Raw genomic sequence first — 21,344 nt, 5'->3', positions numbered from 1 at the left:
CTGCATCTGCAACCTACACCACATCTCACGGCAACGCCGGATTGTTAACCTACTGAGCCAGGGCAGGGACCGAACCTGCGACCTCATGGTTCCTAGTCGGATTCGTTAACCACTGCGCCACAACAGGAACTCCCGGCTTCAACTATTGATGCTTTTTCCAACGAAAAAGAAATCATATTTAGAGTTTAGGTATTCATTATGTCCTGAGGCGAGCGTTGCTGTTATCCAACTGTTGACATAAATTAACCAGCAAAAATCAAGCATGTTGGGAGTTCTTGCTGTGGCGCAATGGGATCAGCAGTGTCTCTGGAGCACTGGGACACAGGTTCGCTCCCCAGCCCAGCCCAGTGGGTCAAGGATCCAGCGTTGCCACAGCTGCCGTGCAGATTCCAACTGCGGCTCAGCTCAGATCTGATCCCGGGCCTGGAACTCCATATGCTTCCGGGAGGCCACCAAAGAAACAACAACAACATCAAGCACATTGGTTACATTAAAACTTTAAATCTTGGGATTGATTCGGTGTTCCGTCAACGTGTTCATATAGACCAAGGGAAGGCAAACGTTTTCTGTGAAGGGCCAGAGAGTCAAGATTTTAGGCTTTGGGCACCATAAGGTTTCTGTTGCTCTGCTGTTGTAGTTTCGATGGCTGAGTAGCCAGAGTCAGCTTATAAGTGGGGCTGCATTGGAAATTTAATAAATACTAATTAAATTCGATTGACACTGAACTCTGAATTTCATAAACTTTTTGTTTGTTTGTTTGTTTGTTTTTGTCTTTTTGCTTTTTCTAGGGCCGCTCCCACTGCATATGGAGGTTCCCAGGCTAGGGGTCGAATCGGAGCCATAGCCGCCGGCCTCCGCCAGAGCCACAGCAACTCGGGATCCCAGCTGCATCTGCAACCCACACCACAGCTCAAGGCAACGCCAGATCCCCAACCCCCTGGGCAAGGCCAGGGATCGAACCCACAACCCCATGGTTCCTAGTCGGATTAGTTAACCACTGAGCCATGACGGGAACTCCAGGCATTACTAAATTGTGAAAGCCATTCTTAGCTGGGACTCTATCGGGCCTGTGGAGTAGAGCTGGCTGACTCCGATATAATCTTTTTTTCCCCCCGCACCCAAAGCCTCCTCAGCCCACACCCGTTCGGCCAGCCCCTCAGTCGGTCAGCTGGGGGCCGGGCCAGCTAGCTGATCCTCAGCTCCCTCGGAGGCATGGACGCCCAGGGTTACGTTCCTAACTCTTGCCTTTGGTGGAGCCATCTTGCTGGGTCTCGGCTTCCTCTGAGGAGTACCGGACGTAACCTGGGCTGAGTGCTTCACACGGGACCTGATGCCTTCTAAGAGTCTGATAAATGGCAGCTATTATGATCTCAGATTTCAGGGTTCTCAAAGATTCTGTTTCCTGCTCATTGAGATCCTGAGATGCTCGAACATTCCCAGATTCTGAGACGGTCTGTTTCCAGTGTTCTGAGAGTCTTTGATCACTGAGGTTTTCTGTCATATGGGTCCTGCTTCCTGTGTCCTTTGCCCCCTACTTCTCCCACTTTCTGGGGCTGGGAAGTAGGGCAGCCGGTGGAGGAGGCTGGGCTGCTGCCTCCTGGTGGCCCATATTTGGAACTGGCTGTGCCAGCCCAGGGCCCCAGAGCCAGGCTGGAACCAGGATACCAGCCTCCAGGCCGCAGGCCTGCGTCATCTGGTGCCCCTGGCCAGGGCCACCAGGACAGGCACCAATGCTACCTCTCCAAATGCAGGTATAGGTGGGACCGACTCCACTGAGGACTGAGCAAGTCAGAGGCTGGCCGGGCCTCCTCCAGGCTTGCAGGGCAGCTCTGCCCCTATTGTACTGTGACCTTGGGCAAGTCTTGGAGCATCAGGACTATCCTGTGTACCATGGGGAGAGGGACAGTCCTGGATCCCTTCACCCCCAGGGTCAGTCCTTTTCTCAGTCTTTCCAGGACCGGGCTGTGGCCAGGCTGGTGAGTTGGTCAGGGCTAGTGGGAAGTAAAACGGAACTGTCGGTGGGAACTAAGCACCCCTTTTATTAGTGCAAAACACCACCAACCCAGCAGCCCCAGGGCCGGAGAATAAGTTAAGGCATGCAGCAGGGAAGGGAAGCCTTTCCTAGATACGGGTAACGGCCTGAGGCCCACATGCCCCAAACTCCCTGAGCAAACTCTCCAGGGGACTGCTGGACTCGAGAGTCCGGGAGGGGCTTTTCCCTTGAGATGAGGCAATGGGAGCGGGGCGCGGGCCCCAGGAACGCCCCCGCTAGGGAAACGCGAGGAGGCCGCAGGGGGCCCCTCGGAACCGATGCTGGATCCTCGCCGTCCGCCGGCAGCTCACTTCTCGAAGTAGGGCAGGTAGAAGAACTGGAAGCCCCGGTGGCCCTTGACAGCGCAGTAGATGAAGATCACGTGGTAGACTGCGGGGCGGGGTCTGTCAGCGCCCGGCCCCGCCCCGGGCCCCGCCCCCGCCCCGCCCCCGCCGGGCGCGCGCTCACCTCCCGGGACCAGCAACAGGAAGCCGGGCACGAAGAAGATGGCGCTGGAGACACCTGCGGGAGGGGCGGGTCAGGGCGGGAGGCTCCCGGGCGGGACGCGGGCTCGCCGCCTGGGCAAGCCCCACGCTCCGAGGTAAAAGGGGTCGTTTCATGCCCGGAGGGTGCTGAGCGCGGGGGAGGCGGAAGGGCTTGCCAAGGACCCCTGGGCCCAAGCGGGGAGCGAGCACTGCCTGCCTAGGTAGGAGGGGGCGCTCACCTGGCGAGGGGGCCACCTCCAGTCCCACGCCGGTCAGGATCAGCACTGCACACAGACGGAGCCGCGAGGGTGAGGACAGGTGCCGGGGGCAGGAGCTGGTGGCAGGGTGGGGGGCCTCCACCCACAACCCCCAGCGTGGCTGAGGCCCGAGGAATGGTGTCCCCCCACCTGAGCTGTCCCCTGGGCAGAAAGCCGCCGGGGGAAGCTCACCAAGCTCTGTGTTTTCAGAGCAGGGCAGCTGGCAGGCCCTGGGAGATGTCTATGAAAGGAGTTTTGTCTGCCCCTTGGTGTGGCCTTTCAGTCAGCAAACATTTATTTTTGTTTAACTGCTGAGTGCCTGGAACTGGGAATCCCTTGGGGAAAGGCAGATGAGGTCCCTGCCCCCATGGCCTTTCCCCTGTACAACCCCAGATCAGCCTATTGGCCTGGGGGAGCAGGGAGGGCTTCTTGGAGGCAGTAGCATCTAAGCTGAGCAGGGGTGGCAGCAGCAGGAGCAATTACCATGTAGTGACCATTTACCAGGCGCTGCCAGGCTCTGGGCTAAGTATGCTACAGGCAGCACCGTATTTGTCACCTTGACTGAACACGAAAGGTATCATCCCCATTTCGCAGAAGCGGGAACTGAGGCACAGAGGGGGAGGATCTCGCCCAGGGCTGCATTTGGAAGGTGGAGGTGCTCTGACTCCAGAGGCTTGGCTGTGGGCATCGGGCAGGCGGAGAGGGAGGGGAGTATTCCAGATGGAGGGAACAGCCTGGCAAAGGCCCAGAGTCTAGAGGGAACTTGGGGCTTTCTAGGAACTTCCAGCTTTTGGCGAGGTTGGAGAGGCAAGAGTCCAGGCTTGAGGAGTTTGGCAGGGCCTGGAGGCCTGAGGAAGGATGTGGGCTTTGGCCAAGGACAGCGGCCATTGGGGAAGCTGGGGGTGGGGGGTCATGGCTGGATCAATTTTTCAGACCCAGAGAGTCCTGGGTCCCCAGTTAGAGCATGGGATGGGGGGAGCTGGGGGGCTGGGCTCTGCAGTGGCGGGGGGGTGAGGTGCGGTACAGCACAGAGGGTTGAAAGGCCACTGTTGTGTCGTTTGTGCTCTGCACAGAGCGGCTCAAAACATGGTATGACTGGGGTTGAAATTCGCTCCCTGTACCCTGGCTTAGGGCTGTAGGCTCTGCCCACTCAAAGGAGGCATCTTTTTCTAATTTCTACCAAGACCCTTTACAGAAAGGCCTGGAAATGTCACTGATGTGGGTTTAAGTCCCAGCTCATCTCCTTGCCAGCTGTGACCTTTCACCTGCTGAGTCTGTGTCCTTATTTTTGAACAGGGATGTCACGATGCCTGCCCTGTCGGGGGCTGAGAACAGAATGAGGTGAGGCAGGTGGCCAGTCCTGTGTCCAGCGTGCAGTTAGGGAAGTGGCAGTTCCCTCCCCTGCAGGCAGACACCCAGGGCTGAGGCAAGGATGCTACCCAGCTTTCTGGCTGAGGGTTCTGACATTCCTGGAGGAGGAGGGCAGCTGCCATGGTTGGGTCCTCCTCTGATCCCTACCCGAGGCCCTTTCTGGGGGCCCTGACTCCTCGGCCCCACAGAATGTGGAGCATGGGAGTCAGAAAACATCTGGCTGTGTTTTCTGCCTGCTGGGGGCCTCCGTTTCCCCACTTGGGTAAAGGGGGTAGGAGAGAGGTCCCACCCCACTGTCAGCTCTTGGACTCCAGAGGAGGGTGGCGAGGGGTGCCCTGTGGATCAGGCTGGCAGGGCACTCTGCGGCCTTGGCTGAGGGACGGGCATATCCCTAAGCACCTGCCTCTATACGGAGGTTCTGGCTCATGGTCCTTACCTCTCACTTGCTGGTGACCCCTGTAAGCCCTGAACCTGGCTCAAAGTAGACAGAATAAATGGTGGCTGTTACTCTCTATTCCCGGATGGATTAAACAGGCAAAAAAAAAAAAAAAAAAACCACAACAAAAAACAAAACAAAAACCGGAAATGTTTGGAGCACTGAAGCAGGTTCCATTTTCAATTATGTGTAATTTCCTGGCTGTGCGACCAGGGACTGACCTGCCCTGCCCAAGGCCTCAGCTTCCTCACCTGCAAAATGGGTGGGGTCACAGCAGCCAGCTGCCTCCTGAGGATTCTGGGAGGCTTGGTGTACCAGGGGGATGCAGAACCTGAACAAAAGCACCCTCATGGAGGGAGGCAGGGTACCCAGGGGGCCCTCGGGGCCACTTACCCAGCCCCAGCAGGAGGAGTAAGAAGGAGGCCAGCACTACCCGGCGGTTCTTCTGGATCAAAGGGTGTTGAGTCCAGCTGGATGGCAGCAGAGCAGGATGGGTGTGAAAGAGGTGACAGGAGCCCCTGCTCCCACCCCCCACTCCTGCCACCCTCCCCCGCCCGGCTGCTGTACCGGGCAGGGTCTCACCTGCAGCAGGCATTGTAGGAGCGCTGAGTGCTGCTGCTGATGGTGCTAAAAGACCACTGCGAGCTGCGGATGGATGTGCGGCCCGAATCTCTGCAGGACGAGTGGGCCCAGTGAGGGGGCAAGGGGACCCTTTGGGACATGGGCTGGGTGTTCCTGCAAGATTAGGGGACACTGATCCCCTAAGGGATCAGGGGTGAAGAGGAATTCAAGGGCTGGGGGTTTCTGCAGGACTGGGGGTGGAAGAAGGCTGGGGAATTTCAAGCTAGGGATTCCCGTGGGACACTTGACTAGCGGCCAGACCTGGCTGGGGGTTTCTGCAGGATAAAGAGCCTGGTTGGGGTGGGGTGAGGCTGGCATTAGGGTAGGGTGCAGGACAGGGCCCCCCTCTTGTAGGACAGGATATGAGAGCTGAGTAAGGTAAGGAAGAGGACTGAGCGGGGGCCAGGGGCCTGGGCTAGGAGTTCGGGGTGGGTCCCCACCTGGCCCTGACCTGGTGCTGACTCCCCCATCCGGCTCCGGAGAGGCTTGGGCTCCATCCTCATCGTTCTCCAGGTTCTATTTCAGAACACAGGGCCCAGTGGGGTTACGAGGTTCAGGCCTTTCCTCACACCCCTCTGGTGAAGAAGGAAGCCAGCCCACACAGCTGTTTGCCTGGCCGCTTGACAGCTACTCCCTCCGCCCTGCCCTCCCCAGAGAAGAACAACGGGTTTGATGATTCACAGAAACTGAAACCCTGGTAGCAGGTGGGTGCTGGGGGTTTGGCAGGGAGGAGCCCGCAGGGGCTGGTGGAGGGCTCCCAGCATGGGTCCCAGGGCCCAGTGATCTCCCAAGCTTGTGAGTCACGGTGGAGATGTCAGGATGGTATTTCAGGGGTGCAGTATGGCTGCTCTGGATGTGGGGTGCCAGGGCAGGACAAGCCAAAAGTTTCCAGATTTGTGGCACAGCAATCTGGTCCAGGTTTCCAAGAAAAGCATTCTAGAGCTGGTGGAGAGTCTCTGGGAAAACGGGCATTTCCAGTTTAGCGGGAGGCAAGGCATCCGCCAGGACTCATCATGTGAGTGGGGGCCTCGGCTCTGGAGGAGAGGAAGGCACGGGGACTTTCAGAACAGAAGAGGGGGTGCTGGCTCCCTAGATTATCTGGCCTGGGGCTCAGGGGACTGCTCCTGAGTATAGACAAGGTTTGGTTCTGGTACAGAAGAGCTTCCAGTCCTGTAGGGTAAGGGGAGGGAGCGTCAGTACCCAGGATCGGTGGGGCATCCAGGATGGGATCTCTAGCTCGGGGTGGGGTATCAGCTCCCGAATCTGAGTTCTGGGCTCTCCAGTGGTGGCCGGGCACTGAAATCATAGCTACGAAAGTTTGGGCAGGGATCTGGATCAGTGGCCACGTCCGGGAGGCGATCTCCCACTCCGGCTGAGGCCTCTAATCAGATCCTCCCGAGTTGGGATTCTCCGGGGGCCGGCCTGGGGTCCGCCCAGACCCAGGTGTGGGGTGAGGTGGGCCGGGCCCTTCACCTGGTAGCGCAGGCGGGACTGCTTGTCCTCCTCGGCCACCTCGAACCGGGCCCGGCGCTCGAAGTGCAGCGGCCCGAAGCGGGCGACTCCGCCGGACTCGGGGCCGGGGCCCGCGTCCTCCAGGGACAGTTCGAAGGCGTCATCGATGCAGAACTGGGGCCGGGCGGCGCTCATGGCCCCAGCCCGCTCAGGCGCCCAGCGCCGTCGCCATCTGCTCCCGCCGGCCCCGCGTCGCCCAGGCCCCGCCCCCGCGCGCAGACCCCGCCCCGTGCTGTCGTCTAGGTTGCCCGACGGTCCGGCGCCCTGGCCGAGGCCCCGCCCTTCCATAACGGCCCCGCCCTCGGCAGGCTAGAGCTGCCGAGCGCCGAGCTGACTAGTGCGCAGGGCTGCCTCTCGTCCGGACTGGACTCGAGCTGGACTCGCGGCGCCGCCCAGCGGCCGCCTAGGCGAGCGACCGAGGATACGGCTCGGACGCAATCCTGGGCCTGTACGCGGGGCTTGGATGGGCTGCTACGCTCCAGCCTTCCGCATCCCAGCTCGCTCCTCGAGTGCCAAGGCGACTCTTAGGAACGGTTCCCCCACACTTACTCACCATGGCCCTGCTCCGGGGATGATTCTCGCCGCCGTACAGATGTAGCTTGTACTCTCCTCCAATATAGTTTCCACGCAGCAGCAGCTAAAGTGCTCTTTTAGACATAATGGATCCTTAGTTAGTCTTAAATAAAACTTTTTTTTTTTATTTTTTAAAGCATGCTGCCAAGTCACTCCTCTGCATAAAACCATCCCTTGGTTTTTCACTGTGGTTAGAATAGTATCTGAACTCTTGGAGGTCCCATTGTGGCACAGAGGAAAGGAAGCCGACTAGGAACCATGAGGTTGAAGTTCGCTCCCTGGCATCGCTCAGTGGTTTAAGGATCCAGTGTTGCCGTGATCTGTGGTGTAGGTTGCAGACGCAGGTTGGATCTGGTGTGGCTGTGACTGTGGCATAGGCTAGCAGTTACAGCTCAGATTCGACCCCTAGCCTGGGAACCTCCATATACCCTGGGTGTGGCCCTAAAAAGCAAAAATAAAGTCAGTTTCACGGAGTTCCCTTTGTGGTTCAGCAGTTAAACGGACTAGTAGCCATGAGGACTCAGGTTCAATCCCTGGCCTCACTTAGTGGGTTAAGGACCTGGTGAGCTGTGGTGTAGCTCGCATATGTGACTGGGACTGGTGTGGCTGTGGCTGTGGCTGTGGCCGGCAGCTACAGCTCCAGTTTGACCCCTAGCTTGGGAACTTCCACATGCTGTGGGTACAACCCTAAAAAGACAAAAAAGTAAATAAAGTCAACTTCATATCACACAGCACTTACCAGAAATTTATTTTATTTTTGTTTTTAGGGCTGTACCTGTGGCATATGGAAGTTCCCAGGCTAGGAGTGGAATCAGAGCCGCAGCTGCCAGGCTATACCACGGCCACAGCAACGCTGAATCCAGCTGCATCTGTGACCTACACCATAGGTTGCAGCAATACTGGGTCCCTAACCCACTGAGGCAGGCCAGGGATATAACCCATATTCTCATGGATACTAGTCGGGTTCTTAACCTACTGAACCACAACGGGAACTCCAAAATTAGCTGATTTTACACTGTCTTATTACTGGATCTGCCACACTCAGAACAGTTATTTGGCACTAGTAGATCTTCAGTGGATATTTGCGGAAGACTGTGTGCTTTGCCCAACTCCCAAATGCATGCAAGTGGTAGAACTGGGATTTGAACCCAGGTCCACCAAGCTCTGGGGCACTCATCCTTCTCCACCCACCCACCCCACTTCATCTTATGGCCTCACGTACAGAGTTGGGTCAGTCCTGCCTCTCAGTTTGCGAACATCATCGCAAGATCCCTCGAGTTATGTCCATTCACTTTCCCTCCTCTCCTCCACTGCCCTCTCCCTGCTCCTTTCCATCGGACCCCAGATCTGTGTGCTCAGCCGGCTTCCTTGGAGGCTGCCTGGCCCTCTGTTCTGCATGGCGCTCACCAGCTCCCATGTGGATGTGCTTGCAGTTTACAAACATGGCACCGTGCATAAAACTCATTCTGTTTGCATTTCTACATTTTTACACTCAACACTAATATTTTCCACATGCATCTCATTTCTGCTTCTCCTAGCTGCACGTGGCATTCCGTGTTGAGCGTCTCACTTTTAGTGCCCGCCCCATGACGCACACTCAGCTCGGCCTCAGCACCCCCATTGCATTCGTCGCTGCCGCGAGCATCTTTACCGTCCCCTTAGGACTGTGGAAAAATCCCTCTGGAATTAGGACTTCCAGGCCCCTGACATCACAAGCTCCCATGAGTGGTCTCTCGAGTGGTTGTGCCAATTTGTACACCTACCACACGGGTTCTGATTTTCTCTAAGCATCTGGTGTTCCTGCTTTGTTAATGGCTTGCCAACCTGATGACTCTTGAGCTGTGCCTCTTGTCCACCTGGGATCTCTGACCACAGGAGACTATGAACAGGTCTTCATGTACTCGTCAGCCACGGCGGCCCCTTTTCTGCGAACTGCCTATTCATAGCCTGTGTCCATTTCTTTCTGTTGGGTTTCTACCTTGTCCCTGCTGATTCACACATCTGTACACATACATCTAAGTGGTTTTTTTGAATGGTCTCGCCCGAGGCATATGGAAGTTTCTGGGCAAGGGATCGAAGCCACAGCGGCAGCCTGCCCACAGCTGCAACAACGCCAGATCCTTTAACCCACGGGACCAGGCCAGGAATGGAACCTGCTCCTCCACAACACCCGAGCCATCACAGTTAGATTCTTAGCCCTCTGCCCCATAGCGGGAACTCCTGTACATGCTTAAGTTTTAACCTCTCGCTAGGTTTTCTTGTTGCACGTGTCTCCTTCCTGTCTTTGTCTCCTTACTTTGTCTAAAGTGCCCTTCATTGATTAATTAATTAATTTTGGCCACACGTACGGCATATGGGGGTTCCCCGGCCAGGGATCAAACCCTCGCCACAGCAGCAACCACAGCCGCTGCAGTGACAATGCAGGATCCTTAACCCACTGCACCACAAGAGAACCCCTGAGGAGTTCCTGTCGTGGCGCAGAGGAAATGAATCCGACTAGGAACCATGAGGCCTTGCTCAGTGGGTCAAGGATCTGGTGTTGCCGTGAGCCGTGGTGTAGGTCACAGATGTGGCTTGGATCCTGCATTGCTGTGGCTGTGGTGTGGCAGGCAGCTGCAGCTCTGATTCGCCCCCTAACCTGGGAACCTCCATATGCTGCAGGTATGGTCCTAAAAAGCAAAAAAGTTAAAAAAACAAGGGGACCTTAATTAAAGAAAAACTCTCATTTTTACATAGTCGAATCCATCAGGTTTGTGCTCTCTGAGCCTTGTTTGAAGTGTTCCCTCATCCTGAGATTACAAAAATATTCTCCAACATCTTACTCTGTCAGCCTGATGGTTTTACTGTATAGAAGTGTCGTTGATGAGACAGTTCACTGACTCTGGGCAGAACTGCCTGCTTCCTGCTCACTAGCTTCGGGGTCTTGGAAGGTCAGGCCTAGGGGAGGGGAATGAGGCATCCCCCTTGGGGGAAAAATGAAAGGGGACACCAAAAACTCAGGAAGAAAAATTAATAATATATATACATATTTTTAGAGGATATTTTTATTTTGTCTTTTTTTTTTTTTTTTTTGTCTTTTTCAGGGCCGTGCCTGCGGCATATGGAGGTTCCCAGGTTAGGGGTCAAATCACAATGCAGCTGCCGGCCTACGCCACAACCACAGCAACGCAGGATCTGAGCTGCATCTGCGACCTACACCACAGCTCATGGCAATGTCAGATCCTTAACCCACTGAGCGAGGCCAGGGATCAAACCTGAAACCTCATGGTTCCTACTCGGATTCGTTTCTGCTACGCCATGATGGGAACTCCAAAATCAATAATATTTTAATGCTTTTCCTTTATTTTTTCCCCCCAAATCCATGGCATATGGAAGTTCCCCGGCCAAGGATTTTAATGCATTATTATTAATATTATTACTTTTGGTCTTCATGGCATATGGAGGTTCCCAAGGTAGGGGTCAAATCAGAGCCATAGCCGAGGGCCTACACCACAGCCACAGCAACACCAGATCCGAGCCTCATTTGGAACCCATGCCGCAACTCGCAGCCACGCTGGATCCTTTAATCCACTGAGCGAGACCAGGGGTCGAACCCGTATCCTCATGGATACTAGTCGGGTTCGTTACCGCTGAGCCACAAAGAGAAGTCCGAAATGTCCCAATTTCAAATAAAAACAGGATTTGATCATGCATGACTCATTTCAAGTCCTGGCCTTGCCGTGAGCAAGTTATATGACTTCCTGGTGCCTCGTTCCTCATTTTTCAGATAGAGGTAATGACAGTTGTCCTCACGGCATTAATTTAGGATTAAGCAAGTCAGTGCATGGTGAGAGGCATAACATGGTGCCTGGCCCATCTAAGCACTTGATCAATGTTAAGTATTATCACAATTCGTAAGATCCTTAAGCCTATGGGGTCTACCTTTGAATGTGGTGCGAAAAAGAAATCCAGATTTATTTCAGCGTAGAGTGAACCAGCTTCCTCTGAACTGTGGGGCCACTTTTATCACATATCAAGAGGGTTACTGGAAGTTCCCGCCAGGGCTCAGGGGAAAACGAATCCGACTGGTATCCACGAGGACATGGGTCCATCCCTGGCCTCGCTCAGTGGGTTAAGGATCTGGCATTGCCGTGAGCTGTGGTGGAGGTCGCAGACGTGGCTCGGATCCCGCCTTGCTGTGGCTGTGGTGTAGACGGGCAGCTGTAGCTCCAATTGGACCCCTAGCCTGGGAACTTCCATGTGCCACAAGTGCGGCCCTAAAAAGCAAAAACAAAAAACAAACAAACAAAAACCAATATTGTTGTCAATATGTATATCTGTTTTAAGCTTTACCTTTGGTTCCTTTGGTCTACTTCACTAATTCTCAGCCAGTATCATGTGCTGTTTTTGTTTTGTTTTGTTTTGTTTTACTGTGGTTTGTGGTGTGGTTTCCCATGGCAGGGCAAGTCTGCTATTTTGGTCATCTTTTTCAAACTTGATCTAGCCTAGCTTCTCATGGACCTTTATTCTACAGAAATATTACAAAAATATACTTCAAAAATCTTCCCAGGAGTTCCCTGGTGGTGCAGCCAGTTAAGGATCATTGTTACAGCTGTGGCTCAGCTTCGGTCCCTAGCCCAGGAAATTTTACATGCTGCAGGCACAGCAAAAAAAAAAAAAAGAAAGAAAGAAAAAAAAAGAAAAGAAAAATCCTCCTAATTTTCTCTGGGGTTTCATTTAACTTCCAGATTAATTTCAGGATAAACTGCAGCTTTAAATGTTAAACTGTTCTAGTTATTAACAAGGTCTGTCACTTCAGTGCATCTCTTATGTTCTTAAAAAGTTTTTTTCTATGGCGTTTCTGTTGTGGCCAGCAGAAATGAACCCAACAAGTGTCCATGAGGATGTGGGTTTGATCCCTGGCCTCGATGAGTGAGTTCAAGATCCAGCGTTGCCGTGGCTGTGGGGTAGGCCGGCAGCTGCAGCTGGGATTTGACCCCCAGCTTAGGAACTTCCATAGGCCTCAGGCGCGGCCCTAAAAAGAAAAAAAATTTTTTTTTTCTCCAAAAGTTGTGGGCTGTGTTTTCTATTTCCTAAATACTTTGAATTTTATTGTTCTTTTTTAAAATGTGTGTGTGGGCCACACCCACAGCACATGGAAGTTCCCAGGCCGGGGATTGAACACACCTCATCTCTACGTTGGGTTCTTAAATCTCTGAGCCACAGCAGGAACTCCTTATTGCTCTTTGAAGTGTCTCTTATTTTCTACTGCATTTTGGGGTGGGCTATGGATAGTGTTAAGAGTGTTATTGATTTGGGGTAGCTTAGCTTATACGCCTTTAATATTGCTGAACTCTGATTTGTTTTTTGTGTTTTTAACAAGTGGCCGCACCTGCAGCACATGGAAGTTCCCAGGCTAGGGGTCGAGCCACAGCCATGGTAGAAGCAACGCCGAGTAATTATGTTCTGAGCCACATGGGAAGTCCTGATTTGTTAAAATTGTCTGTAGATTCTGCTGGATTTTCTATGCAGATACAGTGACTCATTTCTTTTTCTTGGTTTAGTGCTTTGGCCGGGACTTCTAATACTTTTCGAAAGAGCACCATTCATAGAGACCCCTCCTTATTTCGTTCCTGCTCTTGAAGGGAATGTGAATGCTTCTTCTATCACACTGAATTGCAGATGGCTTTTGTCAACCTGAGAATCTTCCTCTTTTTTCCTAACTGTGAGTTTTGAATAGTCACCAACACAAGCTTTGTCAAATGCTTTTTCTGCATATTTTGAGATGATCATATGAGTTTTCTCCTTTAGTTCGCTGAAATGATGAATCACAGTACTGGAGGTTTCTAATGTTAAACCTTTCTTACTTTCTTGGAATGAGTCCTACTTGATTTGGGGATTTTTTTTTTTTTTGAAAAAAAAAATTGAAATTTTTGTGGTAAAATACATATAACATAAAATTTACTATCAAACTTTTTTTTTTTTTTTTAAGGGCCACACCCACGGCATACGGACGTTCCTAGGCTAGGAGTTGAATTGGAGCTCTAGTTGCAGGCCTGTGCTGAAGCCACAGCAATGCCAGATCCGAGCAGAGTCTCTGGCCTACCACACAGATCATGGCAACGCTGGATCCTTAACCCACTGGGGTTGGGTTCCTTACCCCTGAGCCACGGCAGGAACTCCTATCTTGAACATTTTGAAGTGCGTAGTTCCATCGCGCCCGCTATGTTCACAGCATTGTACAGCCGGTCTCCAGGACTTCTTTGTATTCCAGGACAAAACTTGGTATTTCCCTCCCTCCTCTCACCCTACAACTTTGTCTATGAACTCGACTACTCTAGGTTCCTCCTATAAATGGAATCACGTAGCATGTGTCTTTTTGCAAATGACATTCACTTAGCATATGGACACATTTTTATATATACCAGTGGATTCAATCAGCTTAACATTCCTCTAGGGTTTTTCAGACCTATATGAGCAAAATGAGTGTATGCTTTTCTTGGTTTATGGTATCCTTATCTGGTTCAGGAAATAAAATGAAACTAGCCTCATAAAACTTGTTGGTTGGCGTTCTCTCTTTTTCCATTTTCCGGGACAATCTGTGTAAGATACAAACTACTTGTTGCTTCAGATTTGGCAGAACTTGCCTGTAGAACTTCCTGTGTGGGCAAAAAACAAAAGCAAAAAACAAACAAAGCATGTTTCCCTTTCACCCCAGATGTTCTGCCTCTCCCAGGGGACTTCTTGTGGGAAATGAACCACTATAAATATCTGAGGCCCTTAGCATGCTGGTCAAAGGGGACGGACAGTGATTTTTCATGGTTATGAGGATGGGATGAAGACAGGCCCTAAAACGGTCCCTTTATTTGGTGACCTAAACTTCAAAAGTGGGAAAAGAGGCGTTCCCGTCGTGGCTCAGCAGAAGTGAATCTGACTAGCATCCATGAGGACGAAGGTTCGATCCCTGGGATAAGGATCCGGCATTGCCATGAGCTGTGGTGTAGGTTGCAGACACGGCTCAGATCTGGCGTTGCTGTGGCTGTCATGTAGGCAGGCAGCTACAGCTCCGATTCGACCCTAGCTTGGGAACCTCCATATGCCTCTGGTGTGGCCCTAAAAAGATTTTTTAAAAAAGGGGAGGGGAGAAGATTCTTATAGCAGCCATTCTTCACAGCCAATCACCAGAGCCAGAGAGAAGACAGAACCAGAGAGAAAAATGCTGTCTTAGCCCCGCAGTACCTCATTTCTATCATTCATGTACTTTCTGATATTCACCAGGCACCTACTATGTGTCAGACACCTACTATGTGAGGACACACCCACCCTAGACCCCTCAAGGAGCTGTCTCTTGGGGAGCATGGGAGTGATTCTCACAGGGCTACTGAAACCCTCCTTCCCCCTCCTTCTTATGCCTACTTTGTTTATTTTAGGGCGCCCCCCCATAAGGAAGTTCCCAGGCTAGGGTGTCAAAAGAGAGCTGCAGCTGCAGGCCCACCCACAACCGCCTCCAAATCCCAGCCGGGTCTGCGATCTACACGGCAGCTTGCAGCAGCACCAGATCCTGAACCCATAGAGCGTGGCCGGGGACCGAACCCACATCATGGATACTAGGCGGGTTCCTTACCGTTGAGCCACAACTGGGAACGCCTATCCACTTCTTTTGTCAAAGAGGAACATCCAGGACCCAAAAGTCACGACTATGGTGCTAGATATGCTCAAAGAAAGGAAAGCCTAGAAAGGAATACCCGAAAATAGTAGTTTTAGGGGGTGGCGTTACGGTCGAGCTCCCCTCGCCCCATTCCAGCTCCCTAATGCTCTTATACTTCTACTACTTTAAATGGAGTGGCTCACGGCCACGTGGGAGGGCCCTCTGGAAATCAGTTCAATGACATAATTGTTAGGGACGCCCTCGCCCCGCGGGGCGGACTCCAACCCCGCCTTTCTGACAGGCCCGGGCCCTCCCCTTGGACCGTCTTAGGCCCCGCCCCCGATTGGACCCGCGCGCTCAGCGCCGCACAGAGAACCAATCACCGTCCGCCTCCACGTTCGGGCCCTTTTTGGCGTCTGCCCTCAGCCAAAATGGCGCCAGCTCGGAAGTTGCCGAAGTGCTAGAAGTTGCCGAAGCAGGTCCGGAAGCTGCCGAGCGAGTCCGGAAGTTGCCGAAAGAGAGCAGCGGGGAAGGAGGATGGCGGATATCATCGCAAGACTCCGGGAGGACGGGATCCAAAAGCGTGTGATACAGGAGGGCCGAGGAGAGCTCCCTGACTTTAAGGATGGAACCAAGGTTCGTGTCTTCCCTTCTCCCCTCAATCCGACCGCGGCGCGCTGCGCATGCGAGGCGGGAGGAGGCCTTAGGCGAGAGATTGCGCATGCTCAGATAGCAGTGGTCGGTGACCCTACCGCGCACATGCCGAGCTCGACGCTGGTTGGTCTAGATTTAAGTAGAGGGTGAGTTCGGATGTGCGTCTGCCCCGCCCCCTGGCTTCGCTGTGTACCGCATTGGTCCGGGAGGCGTCCGTCATCGCACACTGGTTGTAGGAGGGGGGGGGTTGACCTCGTTGATTGCGCAGACCCAGAGCTGGATAAGACCCTAAACAGGAAACCCAGGCTCTGGGAGGGGCCCCTGGGTTGCAAGGTTCAAGATCTTTTATAGATGGAAGGCCCTTCTGAAAACACAGACCAGCTCCCATTGCTTAGATGGGAAAACTGAGGCCCTGGGGCGCACAAACCCAGAGAACAGGCCCAGAGGTCAGGTCTGCCAAATCAGAAGCCTTTGGGCAGCTTTCCACCTGCTCTACCTGTCATCGCTAGGGACAGATAAGGGCTGGGAAGTAAAGAACCTCCTAGCTTCCTCCTTGGTACATCCAGGGCCCCGGCTTCAGCCTCTCCAGCCCCTTCCCTCAAACAATGTACATCTCCAGGCTTCCTTGCTTCTGGTCATGCAGTTCCCTCCTCCTGGAGGGCCTTTCTCCGATGCCACTTGTCTGTAGAGCAGGGAGCTTCCTGGGGGTAGCCCTGTGCCCAGCAGAGCCGTCACACAGGACATGAAAATTGAGCAAATGCGTAACGATGCCAGCCCCCAAAATAACTGAAGTGACATACCTCGTTGATGACTAGAACGGTTTAACATTTAAAAAATACTGGGGACACCAAAAGTAAGAGCTGCCATCAATGAGGGCATGTTTCCTGGGCAGAGCTATGCTCGGATCGGGCAGGTGAAGATCCCAGCCTGTCCCCATGTGAGTGCTCCGAGGGCAGAGCTGCGTAGCTCTAGTGATCAGTGATACTAAGAAGGACCTTCCTGAGTGGAAAGAAGGGATGTGGATGTGGGCGGATTCCCCCACCAGCTGGGGGCTTTGGGGCTTGAAAGAGGTCCTGGCAAGGGAGCTGCTGGAGGGAACAGACACCACATGGAGAGAACACTGTAAAAATAGCGAAGCCCTACCGCCAATGACACCAAAGAAGAGGGCTGGGTAAATTAAGGAACCCACCCCCTGTGTTGATGGAGGGCTCACATGAGCACCAGGCTAAATGCTTGACAAGTTTATTTTCTTTCATTCTCACAGTGTAGGGTAGGTGCTATTGTTGACTGCATTTTACTGATGCGGAAATGGGGTTCAGAGGAGTGGCATGGCGTGGCGGTGAAGAGTGTGGGCGCCTCTAACCATATCCTGTCGAGGCTTGGTTTTTGTCTTTTTTTTCCTGCTGTGCCCAAGGCATGGGGGAGGTTCCCAGGCCAGAGATCAAACCCACTCCACAGCAGTGACAACGCTGGCTCCTTAACCCTTGGAGCCACAGGGAACTCTGAGGGTTCAGTCTTTAGACCTCTCTTCACTCACCCTGAGATAATTTCATCCAGGCTCCTGTCTTTAAAAAAACTCTCCATGCCTGGACCACTCCCCATGGTATATCTCTAGCCTTACTGCTCCCTTGAACTTGATTATCCAGTTCCCTGCTCACCACCTCCACCTGGATGTCTCGTTGGCAACTCAGACTCAACCTGCTCCCCCATCTCAGTTAAGGGCACCTCCAACCTTCTGGGTGCTCAGGCCAAAGACCTCCCAGTGTCCATGGCAACCTCCATCCTCTCACATCCCACAGCGGATGCTCGGGTGCATACCCACAGTCTGACCCCTTCTCACATTACAGCTCTGGTCCAGACCGTCGTCTCTCCCCTGGGTTATTGCAGGACCCTCCTAACTCACCTTCCTGCTTCTGTCCTCCCTCCTCTCCAGCCTGTTCTCACCGCAGTAGCAGCAGAACCCACGGCAGCGAGTGTCCCTCCTCTGCTGGGTCCAGCCCCCAACCTGGGCACCTCCCCTCTCAAAGTCCTCACCCAGCCTGTGGGGGGCCCTCCCTACCCACCAGTGAGCCCGAAATGCATCACCCCACCCCCTCGATCACTCTGCTTCTGCTACCTTGCCCTCCCGCTTCCTGAACAGCCCACACACCACCCCTCTGTAGGGCTCTGGCACCTGCTGCTCTTTTGGCCTGTGACACCCCCCCCCCGCTTCCTAAAGCTGCATCTGCCTGGCTTACTCCTCCCTTCAGATCGCTGCTTCAATGTTGCCCTGGCAGAGACCCCACCCCCACTCCAGCTCACCCTGCCTTGCCCCACTGCATTTTCTTTTTTTTCTTCTTCTTTTTTTGGGGGGTTTCCCCGTGGCATATGGAGCTTCCCAGGTTAGGAGCCAAATTGGAGCTACAGTTGCCGGCCTACATCACAGCCACAGCAATGCCGGATCCTTAACCCACTGAGCGAGGCCAGGGATTGAACCCGCAACCTCATGGATTCATTTCCGCTGCGCCATGACGGGAACTCCTGCCTTTTGTTCTCTGGCCCACAGCACTTCGCTCCACCTCGTGAGGCGTGTTTTGCTTGTGGACCCTCTCTTTCCTGTAGAAATTCCGTGTGACCCCAGGGGGGCGGGCAGTATTGTCTGTTTTGTTCACGGCTGGGCCTAGCACAGAGCTCAGGCCTGTAGTAGGTGCTCAGTGAATATTTGTTGAAAGAACGATCGGAGCCAGGCGTCTTGGCCCCCAGCCCGGCCCGTCCACCCGCTTCCTTCTCTGCGACAGGATCCTCACCTGGGTGGCAAAGCCCGGTGTGAGGTCGGGTGGTGAGCCCTGTCGCCCGTGGCACCCGCAGGCTGTGAGCTGCGCTTGTCCTTGGGTGGCGGGGAGGGCTGTGCCCTTGCCTGATCCCACATGCGACCTGCAGGCCACGTTCCATTACCGGACTCTGCGCAGTGACGAGGAGGGCGCCGTGCTGGACGACAGCCGGCTGCGCGGCAAGCCCATGGAGCTCATCATGGGCAAGAAGTTCAAGCTGCCCGTGTGGGAGACCATCGTGTGCACCATGCGGGAGGGGGAGATCGCCCAGTTCCGCTGCGACGTCAAGGTACCTGAGCTCCCGCGCTCGGCGGCGGGCTGCCCGGGGGCGCCCCACACCCCATCCCAGGGCCTTTGCCCTGGCCAGGCCACCCCGACCCCCTCCAGGGCCCCACAGCACCAGGACACAGACACCCCGGCCCCTATTCCGTCTTTTCCTCCCCATTAGCCAGGCTGTAGCTGGGACCGGTTCTCAAATGCCGTGACCCTTCTAGCTCCTTGCTTCAAACCCCTCTGGCTCCTGGTCGCTGGCCAGCTACTGCGTAAGCGATAGATGCCCACACGGCCCTGCAGGGTCCGGCCCCTGCCTGTCTCTCCCTCCCATCCACCTCCCTGTGTTTCTATCTTCTTCTTGACCAAGATCCTCCTCCTGCTTCAAACTGAGTTCCAGGGTCACCACCTCCAGGAAGCCTTCCTTGACGACTGGTAGTTGACTCGAACCCCTCTGCTGGGTCCTCCAGCCCCTCGTGCTCTGCATGGCCTGGATCTGGTCCTCTGTCTGTGTCTAAGCTACTTGAGGTCAGCGATTGGGCCTGGTTACCTTAGCTTCAAGATGCCCAATGTGGGCCAAGACTCAGGGCATGGCTGCTGGCTGGAGGCACGGTAGCTGAGCAGTCTGGCCCATGCAGACAACAGGCTCGGAGAGAGGAGCTGGTTAGACTGGGCTGGGGGTAGCCTGGCTCCCGCCGTCCCAGTGGATGTTCCCTATGCCTGAGGGTCTCCGCCGAGGGTTTGGACCTTGCTGTCCTGAACCCAGCTCTGAGATGGACCCTGAAAAGGGGGTGGGGTGGGCAGGAGAGACAGAGGCCGGGAACAGAATGCGGAGGGACCCTCAGTGCTCCGGGAGAAGGAGGGGAGGAAGAGGTAAGAATTCCACTGGGCCTGGAAGGACAGGGGAGCTGGGGACAGTGGGAGTGTGTGTTTGTGGGGAGTGGGAGGGGCAGGTGCTTGGCTCAGTTTGGTGGCCAAGAAGCATGGCGGGACCTGAGACCTGCACTGGGGTAGAGGTGGCAGGCTGAGGAGTCCTTTGTTGGATAGCGATCGGGCAGGGCACCGGGCCTCTTGGGCCCATCTGTAGCCAGCCCACGGTGACAGAGCCCCTGGTGCCCACTCATCCTCCTGCAGCATGTGGTCCTGTATCCGCTGGTGGCCAAGAGTCTGCGGAACATCGCCGCGGGCAAGGACCCCCTGGAGGGCCAGCGGCACTGCTGCGGCATCGCACAGATGCACGAGCACAGTTCCCTGGGCCACGCCGACCTGGACGCTCTGCAGCAGAAGCCCCAGCCTCTCATCTTCGACATCGAGATGCTAAAGGTGAGAGGCCCCTCGCCAGACCCCCACAGCCCAGCTTCAGGGGTGCTGCTGGCCCACAGTGGGTAGGCTCAGGGCCAGTTGGGGGATTGGGGCAGGGCAGGGACAGGGACGCCTGGCAGTCCCCTTGGGTGTCCCCCCCCGGGGCCCCTCCCCTGCCTTCAGGCCTCTGCGAGGGCGGGGATCCCCATCATCTCGTTTCTAGAACCTGGCACAATGCTGGGCACGTAGGAGATGCCACATAAATGTTTATTGACTGGTGAGTGAGTGAGCAAGCGATTCTGCTTCCGGTATCCAGGGTCCTGGACGCGGTCAGCCCCGCGGCTGGCCCCGGGCCCTGACCTGGCCTCCGCCCTGGCAGGTGGAGAACCCTGGCACATACCAGCAGGACCCGTGGGCCATGACGGACGAGGAGAAGGTAAAGGCAGTGCCAGTCATCCACCAGGAGGGCAACCGGTTGTACCGCGAGGGCCACGTGAAGGAGGCCGCCGCCAAGTACTACGACGCCATCGCCTGCCTCAAGAACCTTCAAATGAAGGTGCTGCCTGAGGCTGTGGTGGGTGAGTGGAGGGGGTGAGGGAGCCCAGGTTTCAGCATCCTTTGCCGTCTTCCTGCCTCCAAACCCCCAGGAACAGCCTGGGTCCCCTGACTGGATTCAGCTGGATCAGCAGATCACGCCACTGCTGCTCAACTACTGTCAGTGTAAGCTGGTGGCCGAAGAATATTACGAAGTGCTGGACCACTGCTCCTCCATCCTCAATAAGTATGATGGTGAGTGCTGGGCCCTGGGGCGCCAGGGCGGGCAGGGGAGTGGCCTGCTCTGTCACCATGACTGGGGCCCAGAACCGAGCCTTTAATGTCCACCCCCATTCTGAACTCCGTGGGCCCTGCGGTGCCCACGAGGTATGCGTGGCATCACGGGGTGGGGATGGCATCCTCAGGTCGGGAGGGCTCCGTCCCATCATGGGCCCTTGGTGCCAGAAGCAGCTGGCTGGTCCCCCCCTCATGCCCTTGTGGGCCTCCTGCCCACTGGTACCCCCCGCAGACAACGTCAAGGCCTACTTCAAGCGGGGCAAGGCCCACGCGGCAGTGTGGAATGCCCAGGAGGCCCAGGCTGACTTTGCCAAGGTGCTGGAGCTGGACCCGGCCCTGGCGCCCATCGTGAGTCGCGAGCTGCGGGCTCTCGAGGCGCGGATCCGGCAGAAGGACGAGGAGGACAAGGCCCGCTTCCGGGGCATCTTCTCCCACTGACAGGGCCCTGCCGGCCCAGCCCCCCTGCCCAGCCACTGCTGCTGCCACCAGCCCACCCGCTCCCACTCTGTCATGCTTCTCTGTATATAAAGGCCTTATTTATCTCTCTCTGGGCCTGCCTGCTT

General features: G+C 55.0%; 2 protein-coding genes and 1 long non-coding RNA gene across 15 annotated transcripts; 1 reads left to right on the top strand and 2 right to left on the bottom strand.

Moving 5' to 3' along the window:
* Positions 944–6,966, bottom strand: TMEM134 (transmembrane protein 134). 11 transcript variants are annotated; one of them, XM_021082751.1, is made up of 7 exons: positions 6,676–6,871; positions 5,643–5,718; positions 5,164–5,342; positions 4,975–5,051; positions 2,757–2,801; positions 2,501–2,554; positions 944–1,991 (listed from the first exon to the last, which is right to left on the bottom strand). In XM_021082751.1, exons 3-7 carry the CDS (start codon positions 5,301–5,303, stop codon positions 1,789–1,791), a joined length of 519 nt encoding a protein of 172 aa, XP_020938410.1. In that variant the 5' UTR covers positions 5,304–5,342; positions 5,643–5,718; positions 6,676–6,871; the 3' UTR covers positions 944–1,788. The 11 variants fall into 11 exon arrangements, with proteins under 11 accessions (XP_020938410.1, XP_020938405.1, XP_020938407.1 ...); XM_021082746.1 differs by having other exon boundaries at positions 948–1,991; positions 5,164–5,316; positions 5,654–5,718; positions 6,676–6,957; XM_021082748.1 differs by having other exon boundaries at positions 950–1,991; positions 5,164–5,253; positions 5,654–5,718; positions 6,676–6,946.
* LOC102167294 lies at positions 11,768–16,367 on the bottom strand. 2 transcript variants are annotated; one of them, XR_301565.3, is made up of 3 exons: positions 15,298–16,364; positions 14,891–14,997; positions 11,768–13,925 (listed from the first exon to the last, which is right to left on the bottom strand). It is a non-coding gene; the product is annotated as an uncharacterized LOC102167294 (long non-coding RNA). The 2 variants fall into 2 exon arrangements; XR_002341427.1 differs by having other exon boundaries at positions 14,891–16,367.
* AIP (aryl hydrocarbon receptor interacting protein) lies at positions 15,325–21,327 on the top strand. 2 transcript variants are annotated; one of them, XM_003122456.3, is made up of 6 exons: positions 15,325–15,550; positions 18,488–18,667; positions 19,783–19,971; positions 20,330–20,506; positions 20,598–20,739; positions 21,014–21,327. In XM_003122456.3, the coding sequence occupies exons 1-6, from the start codon at positions 15,452–15,454 to the stop codon at positions 21,217–21,219; spliced, it is 993 nt and encodes a 330-aa protein (XP_003122504.1). In that variant the 5' UTR covers positions 15,325–15,451; the 3' UTR covers positions 21,220–21,327. The 2 variants fall into 2 exon arrangements, with proteins under 2 accessions (XP_003122504.1, XP_013849480.1); XM_013994026.2 differs by having other exon boundaries at positions 20,598–20,731; positions 21,014–21,220.

Source organism: Sus scrofa, chromosome 2, assembly GCF_000003025.6.
Source record: "Sus scrofa isolate TJ Tabasco breed Duroc chromosome 2, Sscrofa11.1, whole genome shotgun sequence".
NCBI lineage: Eukaryota > Metazoa > Chordata > Mammalia > Artiodactyla > Suidae > Sus > Sus scrofa.
This window is presented reverse-complemented; position numbering and strand designations above follow the sequence as displayed.

Excerpts from the sequence above, each read along its gene's own strand:
- AIP (XM_003122456.3), top strand. The coding sequence starts at position 15,452 with ATGGCGGATATCATCGCAAGACTCCGGGAGGACGGGATCCAAAAGCGT. Across the intron at positions 19,972-20,329 it reads TCGACATCGAGATGCTAAAG|GTGGAGAACCCTGGCACATA; the intron begins GTGAGAGGCCCC and ends CCGCCCTGGCAG. Across the intron at positions 20,740-21,013 it reads CATCCTCAATAAGTATGATG|ACAACGTCAAGGCCTACTTC; the intron begins GTGAGTGCTGGG and ends TACCCCCCGCAG.
- TMEM134 (XM_013994027.2), bottom strand. The coding sequence starts at position 6,849 with ATGAGCGCCGCCCGGCCCCAGTTCTGCATCGATGACGCCTTCGAACTG. Across the intron at positions 5,719-6,675 it reads AGTCCCGCCTGCGCTACCAG|AACCTGGAGAACGATGAGGA; the intron begins GTGAAGGGCCCG and ends GTTCTGAAATAG. Across the intron at positions 5,317-5,653 it reads GATGGGGGAGTCAGCACCAG|GAACACCCAGCCCATGTCCC; the intron begins GTCAGGGCCAGG and ends CTAATCTTGCAG.